At 28.4% G+C, this 13,272-nt stretch overlaps 1 protein-coding gene across 4 annotated transcripts in view; it reads left to right on the plus strand.

Annotated features, from left to right (window-relative positions):
* LOC111428275 (uncharacterized) overlaps positions 1-13,272 on the plus strand; it is a 52,700-nt gene that overhangs the window by 2,654 nt on the left and 36,774 nt on the right. The window contains exons 1-2 of one of the 4 annotated variants that reach the window (XM_071199132.1): positions 2,206-5,230; positions 6,550-7,686. The exons of 2 other annotated variants lie outside the window; for them this stretch is intronic. In XM_071199132.1, coding sequence (XP_071055233.1) covers positions 6,976-7,650 — 675 coding nt within the window. In that variant the 5' untranslated portion in view covers positions 2,206-5,230; positions 6,550-6,975 and the 3' untranslated portion in view covers positions 7,651-7,686. Of the gene's footprint in view, positions 1-2,205; positions 5,231-6,549; positions 7,687-13,272 lie in introns of those variants that run through there. One more of the 4 variants, XM_023063731.2, reaches the window with a different exon arrangement.

The following is a 13,272-nucleotide window of genomic DNA, read 5'->3' on the forward strand; positions in this document are numbered from 1 at the left end:
GAAAGTTTAAAAATTAATTAATGGGGTAATAATCAAACGGTTACGTATACTTGACCTAAAGTTATGTCATTTAAGCGTTTTCTATTTTTAACAAATCCATTTTACTGTAAATTTGAGTAATATGTGAAAGAATTTTTTGATATATCAATTAATTTTATTTCGCAAAACAATTATTTAAAAATGATTCACTTATTTTATTCAAAAAACTTTGTGTAACTTTATTTTCTTCTTTATTTTTGTAATGACCGATAAAAACATTAAAGTGGTCGATGTTATGATGCTGCCCACCAACTCTCAAAAGAGATCGTTTGCGTAACTCGGATTGAGAAACTTTAACGTACCAAATTCGGTCGAGAAAATCACTATAATTCACAACTTTTTTTTTTAATACTTATTGATTTAAAAATTAGGTTGGGTTTAATAAACTTATAATTTCTTAATTTAGGTTGATTCTATTTCAAGATGTGTAGTAAATTTGAAATTTCCATCACGTTCAGTGCCAATATCCTTCTGAAGCTATGCAATTGTGAACCCGTTAGAACAACATACTTTGAATTGTTTTATTGATGGTGACTTATCAAGAATTTCAATATAATTTATTTGCAAACTTGCTCGTTTCGTTAACACCATAAATTAAATTATTCGGTGTAAATGTCACGTTTTTACAATGTTTTTAATTATTAATAACCTATTGTATAAACTTTTTTACGTTTGGTACGCATAAGAATTGCAAATTAGTGTTAATATTTCAAATTTAATTTATTCAAACTCAAGGAATTAAATTTCTTCCTGGATTTAATTTTATATATATAAATTTTTTTTTAATGAAATTCTATAGCTATCAAATAACGTGTAAATGTATCTGGGTGAATACTTACGTAATGCACGTGTTTGAACGGTCTCGATTGTGTCCTGAATGTAGATTAATCGAAAACAACGAAAAACAAATTTAAAACTACTTCATACATTTTCAAATATCTATTTTAACAAAAACAATGTTCAATAGTAAATATTTGTTTCAATTGAAATTCGATTATAATTTAAAATTAAAAATTATCTAACTCGTTGTTATCTTTTATACTAATAAAGTCACGAGATCGTTCACAAAACAATGTACAAAACGTGATTTTATGACGAGGAGACAATATTTGCATTACTCGAATTATTCGCAATGACGTAAAAAATAGAAAGTTCTTTTTTTAGTTTGTTTTTAAACTTTCTATCATTAACGGGCATAATAAACAAAAAAAATTTTTTGTAGCGAAATATTATAATTTAAAATTTTTGATTTTTGTGTATTTGAAGGTAGAATTATATTCTACAAATATTTTGAAGGTTGTACATGCTTCGAAATAAGGATATGCCGAATTACTGCCAATTCAAAGCGGCAATCATCCAATAGATGAGACGCGGGTGACTCCTTTTAAGAGCTTAATTACAACTCTGACTCGCTTTTACTCGGATAATTGGGGAAATTTTTAAAAAGGATTTAACCAGGAAATTCACTTAAATACTCTCAAATCGCTAAATCATATTTTTTTAGATACATTAATTAAAATCATATCATAATTAAGGAATGGACAAGATGAAAGATGAAGTAAATGATTCTGCAAGAAAGATTACTTATGTTGATGCAAGGGTTTGGATGAAAGTCTCCATGGGTTCCAAATGATAAGGATTAGAATACTTGCTGCTATCTTTTTGGTTCAGAGCACACTCTGGCATTTCCTTGAAATCCAGAAAGGTTTTTGATTAAATTCTTGCAACACGTAGAAATGGGTTGAGTTTGAATTTTGAATCAATTGATGTCTTTTTGGCATCCTTTTTTGATTTCATTTACAAAGAAGTCTTAGAAACAAGATAGTTAAAACAAATTGAACGATTTTAAAACAAATTTAAGTTTGGAAAGTATTTGATTTTATATAGTACTTGACATATTAAAATCCAAGTCAAATAAACTTTAGTAAAGGTTGTTGAGGAATCCAAGAGGGGCACAGCAATGAATAAATTGCTTTGTGAGAGTCACGAGGGCCAATTTACCAATCGGTGACCATCACGACTTGTTTGATGGTGAAAAAACCGCCTGACTTTGCCCTCTTTTACATAGTAAACACATTATTTTATTATTACACATAAAAAAATCATTAAACAAAAGTTAAATTTATTTTAAAGGATCACGTTTCAGCTTTTTTTTTATTTTCAAATTTGATTCAATCACCATCGATTACGTTTACTAACATTAATAGTAACATTCTTGAGAGTTATTTTAAACGCTTCATAAATCTCGTTTTTTCTTGGCAATTTTCTTTTAACATTTAATGGTCACGCTATAAAAAAATATTAATTTACCTATAAACTGTGGTAAATTAAAACGTTCGAGTTGATTATTTCGAAACAAGAAAAATAAATAAAACGTAAAACTGTCCGTGAATATGTAGTTGAAAACAACAACCGTTATGTGAAAGAACGAGCTGAATTCGTTTGTGTTGTTGAGGCGATTTCGAAACAATTTATATTATAAAAAAGAATCTGATATAAAATAGTTTCAAAAACATCAATTATTAAAGATAAGGAATTTTTTGTTGTGTAACAAATAATGTCAAAAGGAGAATGAGGAATTTCTAAGTGGTAAATGGAATTTGTTCTTATCTTTGTTTACATGATATGGAGAACAAAAGTATTTAACTACCGCAAAGTATTGGTGGGAATGAAACTTTTAAAATAAAACTTTTAATAGTAAACTAATAATAATGAATAAATAACGTTTGATGGAATTAGAACAAATATTGTACAATTTCAATGACGTCAACTTGTTCAATAGAATTATTAGATACAACGTTACTCAAAAAAAAAAAAACACCGAGAAACTGGGTATCGCTAATAAATTCAGTCGAGGAATGTTAAATAAACCTCGAGGAGTTCTTGCGTAAGTCGGTGGTAGCACAGAAAATGTCTTGGGAATTCATCGACGTTAATGACCTGTTTCAGGATTTCCCTAAATGAAAATTTTTAAATGAAAAGATTGGCCCAAAACATTTAGACATTTATCCAACCTTTTAAAGTTAATCGTGATTTATTTACATTTAGAAAACAAATTATCTACAACACAATAACACAATTATCATTTTGCAAAAAATAGCACATACGTTTTCCGTCTGTTTCGTTTCTTCATTCAATTAGCGAGTGTTAAATTGCTAGCATCGCAATAAATAAAACTCGAAAAAGTTAAATTCGACTTTTAATTATTAAAAGAAAAATCAACCTTGACCACAACTTTTACTACAAGTCTTTTTTTTGCATCTTTCATTCCCCGTTATCTCACTCGGGCAACAATAAAAAGTGTTCAAAACAAATCCGCTTTATTTGCCGGGATTAAATCTTGACACGATTCTTTTGGATTTGTGTCAAGTGGTTTATTAATTTAAACTTATTATTATTTGATGTTTAAAACGTTTATGGAAATCCCCTTTTTATAAAAAAATGTAAATCGATGCAGTGTAAATAAAATAGTTGTCGCTCCCGTTTTAAGAATGCTTTAAGAAATGTAAATGAAATCCAAGAATTAAAATGTTTATTCAACGCGTTTTATTGAAACGTTCACTGAATCATATAAATAATCAACGTTTTGATTAATTATTTTGTAATTTTTTAACACGAAAATCTCTTCGATCTAATTCTCATTTTAATCTGATGAAGCGATAAAAATTTGATATTGATCGATAAAAATATTTTATCTTAAACTAAATAAAAAAAAAATTTTGTTTTAAATTTCTATTCGAAATTATCGTTTTTGTATGCAAATTGAAGCATAACGCTTCAATTCGCGTTTGTATTGCGGTTAAATTACATCATATCGACGTCGAAATGGGGGAAATACACAATATGTGCGTGTGGTAACCTACTTTTTGACATTGTAATCAAGCAGTTTACTTAATTTAATTTTTTTTTTTTGATTCGTTGAAACCACTTTGAAAATTACTTAATTGGAATAAAAATCGTTAAAGTAATAAGAGGTAATGGCAATAAATTGCTTTAAAATCTTGAATCTCCTTGGGAAAACAAAATATTTTAGTTTCTTTCAAAAAATTAGAACTCTCTCAATATTCTTCAACAGTGTCGCATTTTTTAATATCTAATAACTTTAGTATTCTCAATGAGGAGTCTACAATATCTAGCAGATCTTTACAAAATCGTCTATATTTACCTCATCTATTAGATCCCTCAACATCGTCTCTGACATCTTTCAACATTAGCCTTAATGTTCTTTTTGAGACCTCTCAGCATTGTCATAAAATTAATTCCTATCAATGTTGTAAAACGCATAACAAGACAAATACAGAGATTGGTGATCTTTAACGACAACCTCATCATCTTAAAATGGTAATAATCATCTCCAATTAGGTTGGAATAATTAGAATTGGGCCGAAAAGATATTATTCGATTTTTTTTTGTTTAAAATAATTTAAGTCGTATTTACACCGATTTGAAACACTTAATAACCTGTTTTCTTTACGCAATTCTTGTTGTAATGTTTATGTCTGTTCGCCCATTAAGGTTAACAATAAGAATAATAGATAAAAACGTCACGGTTTTTAACGAAAACATGTTTATAGTTTTTTACAGAGAAAAAACGTGTGTGGAAAAAATTAAATTATAATTTTCAATTTGGTTCATTATCCTTTGAACAAAGAAAAATGGCGATTTTGTTATGCAGGTACCATCATTAATTATTTAAAAAGTGATCCCAAAAAATATTAATAAAAATTATTATTGTTGTTTAGATCACAAAGTGATCAAGTTATCTTGGGAGCGCGCGCGTCGCTGTTTTTAAGAATTTCTGTTACTTCACCATTCCACCGTTGTTTTTACTCAATTTCCTATATGATGGCGCTGTCGTCGTTGTCCGCGGAAACCGTAAACACACCGAATATTATATATATATAGGGCTGAATACAACTCGCGCACCTGACAAAACGCGTTTGCGATCGATGCGCGCTCTATCAACGAATACAAAACAGTGTAAAACTTTATACTTAACTTAAGTAAAGTTAATTAATTATTTTTTGTTTTAAAGTTAAGTGCTTTAAATAAATCGCGTTGTTTTTGCATGGATATCTTGATTAAAAAAACTTTATTTTGTGTGTTCTTCAAATTTTGGCTTTACTAAAAATCAATATTTTGGATAAAATGGGAACAAAACAAATCGTTATTTTTAAAGCTGGAGAAACAGGTGAATTACTTTTAATTTTATAAGTGGAAATTTATCAATTTTACTTTTTCTTATCAATTTCTAATTAACCTTCTAATCACAAACACTACTGTTATTATTATTTTTATTATTATTTTTAATTTTAACTTACTTTTTCTCAATCGATTTGTTATTTTTTAAATCGCTTGTTATTTCTTTAGAATGATAAATTAATTCACGTTTAACGAACGTATAAATCTTCATTGTTCAATAATTAAGGAAGCAAAATGAACATAAAAAAAAATTACATAAAAAAAAACAGGAAAAATAAATTTATAAAAACTGGTCGTAAGTTTACTGTCACATCACGACGATAAATGAGCGTTAAGTAACATGTTTTGATTTGAAAATGTTCTTTTTGTGTTAATAAACTCTCTTGAAGATGGTTTTATTAATACAAAAAAAATTAAAAAAGAAATTCTTTTATTAAGAGTTTTATATCTACCTTAATTGTCTTAACTAATTAAATCTACGTTTATCGACAAGACTTAATTATCTTAAATTATTGATGTTTGAATTATCTTCCATCAACTTGTTACTTCAATTGATTGATGGAGAGAATCACACGCGTTTTGAAACTTTGCCATATGCTGATTTTCTAACCTCAGAAACACAGTTATTGTCTTCCCATACACTAACTGACATTAAGCACATCTAAGCCAACCTAAAACTGTTTTGCAATTAGGACCATCAATCAAAATTGGACTCAAAATTGGAAGCCGAAGTCGTTTGCGGCCGAAGCTTTGGAATTAATTCATTTACTAAAACATAACCAGTAGTAACTTAACCCTTAATGCCTCGGTTGTAAGCGACCTCGGCTAAACTGAAAGTAAATAATGTATGATTTCGTTCAATTTGACGAGGTTGCTTGCGGCCGAGGCTTTACATTTAGTGGAATGTGTCAAAATCTTTTGTTAACAAAATTTTCAACTGTTTAGCTGTCAAACTTAAGTCAAATTTTGGTTTTCTTTTGCGATGCAGTTATGCTAACTGTAACTCCATTGCCCCTGGCGAGTTTTCTCAGTTTATGACAAGAACTAAAGTTGGGGTTGACACGGTCTTCATTGGGCTTTGATAGAGCCGTAGCTGCTACCTTTTCATTCATAATTGATCGTGAATACCACGCAAGAACTCGAGATATTTAGACAAACAGAAGTGACTCTTGTAAATAAAAAGTGATATTCTGGGCAAAGTTGCAACATTGATCAGACTTGTATACAAATGCACTTCCTTTACCTAAATAAAGTCCCACTAGCGTTAATCTTAATACTGCTTGTACCATGTTGCTTTCCTGTTTTTAGCAACTTTCCGAAGAGATGGAGACTTCAACAGTAAATAAGAAAAGTAACTTCTTTCTTATGAATGATTTAACAGGTTTTTTTTTTCTTTTTAAATACGATTTTAATATATTCTTATGACTTAAATAATAAAAGTCTGATTGAATCGATATAAAACGCGTCATGAAAACTCAATAATCGCCGATGTGTATTCCATCGACGCCGTTCACGACGTTAAACTCTTCATTGTTAACTTTTTAAATATGGTTTTATGGTTTTGTCGAATACGAAAATAAACCCGGAGTATTTTTTTTTTGTTATTATTTTGCGGTTACTTTACAACCTGTTATTTCACTACAAATTGTATAACCGACCGCAAAACGGTAAGAAAACGTCAAATGAATTTGTCAAACAAATTTATGAAATAATTTGTCATTGATTAATTATAAAATGGGAAACGTCTTCTTTACGAGAAACTCGCGAAAAACGATTTGTAAAGTCCTAAATCGATTCCCGAATTGGATGTTTCAATCTGATCATCGAGTTTATTTGAACCCGCTTTTGTTGGAGTGGAGAAAAAATGAGTTAAACGATGAATTTTTCGATTCTGCTTTCGAATTATCTTTGGAGGAGGAAAAATTTTCGCCGGAACGAAAATTACGACGCCAAACGATTTGTGGTTATAAATTATCGCACAAAGAAGAAATGAAAATTTTAAACGATGAATTAGCCGCTTTGCGAAAACAAGTTGAGTTATTAATTTCGAGGGAAATTGTTGATGTTAAAGAAATTCCTCCACCTCCTCCGTTACCGAATTTGGCGACTTCAACTCCCCATAAAGGTCCCTATAAAGATATCAATAAAGATCTCAATAAAGATCGTTATAAAGATCCCTATGAAGATTTCAGTAATAAGAACTTGGATGTTTTGAAAGATATCACAAATGTTAAATTAAAACCAGTTATCCCGAAGAAGATGGGAACTCCAAGAAAACCGGATGTAAGAAACGATTTACATGAGATTTTAAAACGAAGATATGCTGCCATGCATTCACCCCAGAAGAGTTTAAAATTTGATGAAGATGAAAATTACATTAGTTGTAGTACTCAAAATGTTCTTTTTTAAATATCTTTAAAATAAAATGTTAATGTTTTACTTTTACTTCTTGAGATATAAATTTTTTAACTTAATCTTAACTTTTGTCTATACTAACTTTAAACATTTGGGAAAAATCGATTTCTTGGAATATCGTTATGAAATTTTCACCAATTATAAATCAAAGCATCTACTTTTCAATGAAAAAGTCTGTTTTGAAATATCACTTTGACTTTTTGAGATACATACTGTTTAACTTAACCCCAATTTTTGGCAATTTTATGTTCTTTTTGACAATCATATACTGCCATGCATTCGCCCGAGAAGAATTTAACATTTAATGAAGATGAAAATTACATTAGTTGTAATACTAAAAACCTTTTTTTTTAATCTCTTTAAAATAAAATGTTAATGTTGGGAATTTCAAAAATTTCTTTTTACTTCTGGCATTTATCCGCAAAAAGAGGTTGTTTTAAGATGAGTGGACCGGTTCTTTTCGGTTTCGTTTCTTTTCGAGTCCGGTCAAGGAACCATCCTCATTGGCCAAAGAATCGCGCCATTTCCAATAAGCATTGCGTGATATCTCTAAATTACAACTTGGCAAATATTTTTTTTAAGAAAAATTTTTTTGTTGATTTAATTTTAATTGCAAAGAAGAAAAAGGCATCTATTATTTTATGCGCATCGCTAATTAGTACCTACGTTGTAATATAACGTAATCGTATGGTAATTTTCTAAGAGATGGAAATCTACGAGACGATCCCACGTGCACAATTTTATTCGACGAAAAGTTAAACAATATAAACTTTTTGAAACAAAAATAATTGAAATAAATTTGATTTAAGGTGAAAAACGGTTTTTAATTTTTTAATTAACTCAATTTGAATTAAATTGCTATTTTCCGTGTGATGATGATGTTTGTTTGGTGAAATAATTATCGAAATAGGAAAGTTATTTTAAGTTTAGTGAGAACAAAAAAGTCGTTCTCCTTGAATTTTCATTACGGGGCATTCAGACGAATAGCTGTAAAAATCGTAACCAGAAATAGAATTTTTTTTGCAAACAAAATATAATTAGTCAGGTCAATTTTGAAATGTAAATATTGGGTTAAATCATGACTGAAATAAAGATTACAACAAAAAGATTACAACGAAATATATGGAGCAATAAAACCAAAAAGTTGTTCGAAAAGGTTCTCACTAAATTATATACCTGAGATACCTTTTTTAGTTAAAATTTGAGGTGGTACACTTTTTTTTAAGGGAAATAATCACCTTGAGGGAAAAAGAAATTTAAGTATTTTGAATATAATTAAAGTTATAATCAAACTTCTTGAGATATGTACTTTTTAACTCAACCACTCAAAATTGCAAAATTGTCAAAAAAAATCGTTTTGATGGAAATCTAAAAGAAATTCATATGGTGTTATATATAATTTTAAAGTAGATTCTTTGAGCTTTAATTTGGTATAAAAGTCGAATTTTAATCTTCATGCATAATCCCAGGGCGATTTTTTAAAGTTACACGATTTTTCGTTTCTGCATTATCCAATACCACAATAAACACTCATTTGAAGATCTAGAAAAGAACGGAGTTTTCGAATAAATTAATATGTAAATTATTACGTTTCAGAAAGTCTTAAAATTATGACTTTAATAGAACTTAGCTGCAATTATGAAAATTTCTTTAACGCACAAGGATAACGCAGAAATGAAAACCGCAAGAGTAAATAAATTGAAATTATAATGTCAATGATAATATTAACTAGGTTTTCGTTGAAAAACTTAAAACCTTGATGCGGTTAATGATTTTTAAAACGCAACTGTTTATTTAAATTTGAATCATTTATACTCCTTTTTTTATTGAATCAAGTACATCTTTGTATATTATACGAGCACAAAGATAATTTCTTCCGGAATCAATAACGGATCGATTAACACAAATTATCGCTGCTTCAATCTTCCATATTTGAGGAAATTGTTCAAGGCTTTCGGTGTGTATGATTTGCAATTAACGCACGAACCGCAACGGACAACACAAATTAATACCTTTGTGTGTTGTCCGGTCACTTCCTGGCTTTGGCTTTGGAATAAAATATAAAAGCTAATTATTTATGGGTTTCTTTAATTTTTTATTTATTAATAAAAGTGTAAAAAGCGACCTTACAAACAATTTTTAACGTTCACAAATCACTTTCTTGTTAAAATTTGGTTCTATTTAGGAAGTATTTTGAATGAATAAAAATATAAATATGATTCTTCATCGATAAGTGGGGTAATTAATATGTTTCCCTCGTGTTCAATTAATCCTTGGCACGAATAAGACGACGACGTCAGCATCGACGACGTCAAAAAGACGTCGGTATTTTGAAAATGCGCCGAAAATTTAGCACCGGCGCGAAATTAACGTCGTCGAAGAGGTCTTTTTGTTATTTATAACGGTCATCGTGGAAAGGTTACTAGGTCAGGGAGTGTCGTTTAAATTATTTTTTGCAAGGTATCCCAACAACTCTTTATAAAGCATCTAAATTTCAATAATGAAATTAACTCGCATAATTACATAATTTCTGTTTTAACCTTGCCTCAAAAAAATTGTCAACAAAAAAATTAAATCTCTAAATTCTTCTTATAGAAGATAGAAATTAGAACAATTGTTGCAAACAATTTCTTGTTACCACCATCTAATGTCAAGGAAATTTTAAAAGCACAACCGATGTAATACAAAGATAAAGGAGACAACAAAAATGCACCGTTGCAAATTGGATCAATGTTAAAACGGACTTTTACTTCTTTTGCTCCACTAACTTACTACCAAAAAAAATACATAGAAGCGAATAAAAACGATGTTTTTAAACGTCTAACAAACCAATTAACCCAAAAGGCGCGTTCTCTTTTAATAAACTAAAGCACTTTCAACGCACTTTCGTTTAAATTAAAAAAAAAAATCTGGGTAAGCAAAATCATCTTCGTTCAAACGACGAAGTTAAGAAAGTAAATGTTTTGTGCAAGAAAAAAGAAAACGCGTAAAGGTGTAATAACGGATTCCAAAGTACAAGATGTAATTAGTTAATTTGTAATCGGAATTCCCGGAAACGTGAGTGAGCATTGAGAATCGTTATGAGACTTTGGACATTATCTTAGCAATTTAAATTTATTTTTTTTTATAAACTTTTTAACATCTTAAAGTTATTTATCATGGTAAGTTCATGAATTAAAGCATCTACTTTTCAATGAAAAAGTCCGTTTTGAAAAATCACGTTTAGTTTTTGAGATAAAATTTTTTAACTCATCCACCATGTTTGGTAATTTTAAGTTTCTCTATACTAACTTTAAAAATTTGGAAAAAATCGATTTCTTTGGAAAATCATTATGAATTTTTTACCAATTATAAATTAAAGCATCTACTTTTCAATGGAAAAGTCCGTTTTGGAATAAAACATTTATTTTTTGAGATATATAATTTTTAACTCAACCCCATTTTTTGGTAATTTTGAGTTTCTCTGTATTAACTTTAAAAATTTGGGATAAATCGATTTCTTGGAAAATCATTATGAATTTTTTACCAATTATAAATTAAAGCATCTACTTTTCAATGGAAAAGTCTGTTTTGGAATAAAACATTTATTTTTTGAGATATATAATTTTTAACTCAACCCCATTTTTTGGTAATTTTGAGTTTCTCTGTATTAACTTTAAAAATTTGGGATAAATCGATTTCTTGGAAAATCATTATGAATTTTTTACCAATTATAAATTAAAGCATCTACTTTTCAATGGAAAAGTCCGTTTTGGAATAAAACATTTATTTTTTGAGATATATAATTTTTAACTCAACCCCATTTTTTGGTAATTTTGAGTTTCTCTGTATTAACTTTAAAAATTTGGGAAAAATCGATTTCTTGGAAAATCATTATGAATTTTTTACCAATTATAAATTAAAGCATCTACTTTTCAATGGAAAAGTCCGTTTTGGAATAAAACATTTATTTTTTGAGATATATAATTTTTAACTCAACCCCATTTTTTGGTAATTTTGAGTTTCTCTATACTAACTTTAAAAATTTGGAAAAAATCGATTTCTTGGAAAATCATTATGAATTTTTTACCAATTATAAATTAAAGCATCTACTTTTCAATGGAAAAGTCCGTTTTGGAATAAAACATTTATTTTTTGAGATATATAATTTTTAACTCAACCCCATTTTTTGGTAATTTTGAGTTTCGCTGTATTAACTTTAAAAATTTGGGAAAAATCGATTTCTTGAAAAATCATTATGTAATTTTCACCAATCATAAACTAAAGCATCTTCTTTTCAATGAAAAAGTCCGTTTTAAAAAATCACTTTTACTTCTTAAAATATTAATTTTTGAATTAGATCGAAATTGAAATTGTTTATCATATTAATTTTTTCTGTGAAGTACGAGTAATCATATCTTTATTACTCCATGATATTCACATTTTAGTTTTAATTCCACATCATTACCTTTTTCAAAACTTTTTATACAATTTAACGTTAATTTAGATAACTATTACAGTCGATGACGTCAATGTTGTCGGTTTTCTTTGAACTCTTTTCAATTTCAACTTTATCCTATTATTTAGTATTAAAGTCACGATTATATTGTGTAGGTAATAATTCTAACTTTTTATTATTCACATCATCTAAGTTAACTTTCTTTTAGCAAATGAACGAAAGTACGCTAACAATTTTAAAACTTGCAAAAAATTGTAACCGTTAAAATTGTTAATATCCGGTTAACGAAGTTCTGTAACTAATAAACATCCGAGAATAAATTAAAAGCTCGACGGGTAAATGATGTATATGTAAGGAAACGAACTGTTTTATAGGTTTTCTACGTCGGCTTTATGAGGAGGTCATAAAGTTCCCGATGTGGAAGAGAGCTTTATTAACTTTATTTTCTTAAAAAAAGGTTTTTAAAAAAATTTGATTGTTATCCTTGCTTTGTGGAGGTCATAAAAACAATGCAAAACATTTCCTGTGAAAAAGCTATTATTTGCAATTATCCCGATTAAAAAGAATAATAATAGAAGCATCTTTTCGGATACACGAGCGGAAATTATCCGCAATTTTAAAATGTAACGGAGCGCGAAATGCGAACGAAATCATAATTTTTATTAAAAACACCATTAAAACGAGATTGTTTTTCATTTCAATGCCGAATCAATAGTAAAACAATTTTAATTTTAATTCGTTTAAGAAAACGATTTTTATAATTTTTTAAAATTAAATCTTTTAAAATGAAGTGTTGACCTTAAAATTAACGCGTAGGAAACAACTTCCTACTTTCAAATCACGTTGCTTATTAGAGAACTAGAATAAGATAATTAAAAATCGAGATATTTTTGGAAATTTTAAATTTAAAAACAAAGATAATTTAATTCTTAACCTTTCCATCTATAAAATATCTCAATACAATTTGCGATAAATACGCGAATTTAACTCGTATCTGATAAAGATGTAGATACGATCGAAAAGAAAGTGTCAATTAAGTTTAATCCTTAATCGTAAATACATAATAAAAGATTTAGTGTCCGATTCGGAGACGTTATCTTCGTTTATTAATTCAAAATAAAATTCCTTATTAATTTTTTTAAATGTTAAATTAAATAATGCAAATTTAAAAAATTCTT

Source organism: Onthophagus taurus, chromosome 10 (assembly GCF_036711975.1).
Source record: "Onthophagus taurus isolate NC chromosome 10, IU_Otau_3.0, whole genome shotgun sequence".
NCBI classification, from domain to species: domain Eukaryota; kingdom Metazoa; phylum Arthropoda; class Insecta; order Coleoptera; family Scarabaeidae; genus Onthophagus; species Onthophagus taurus.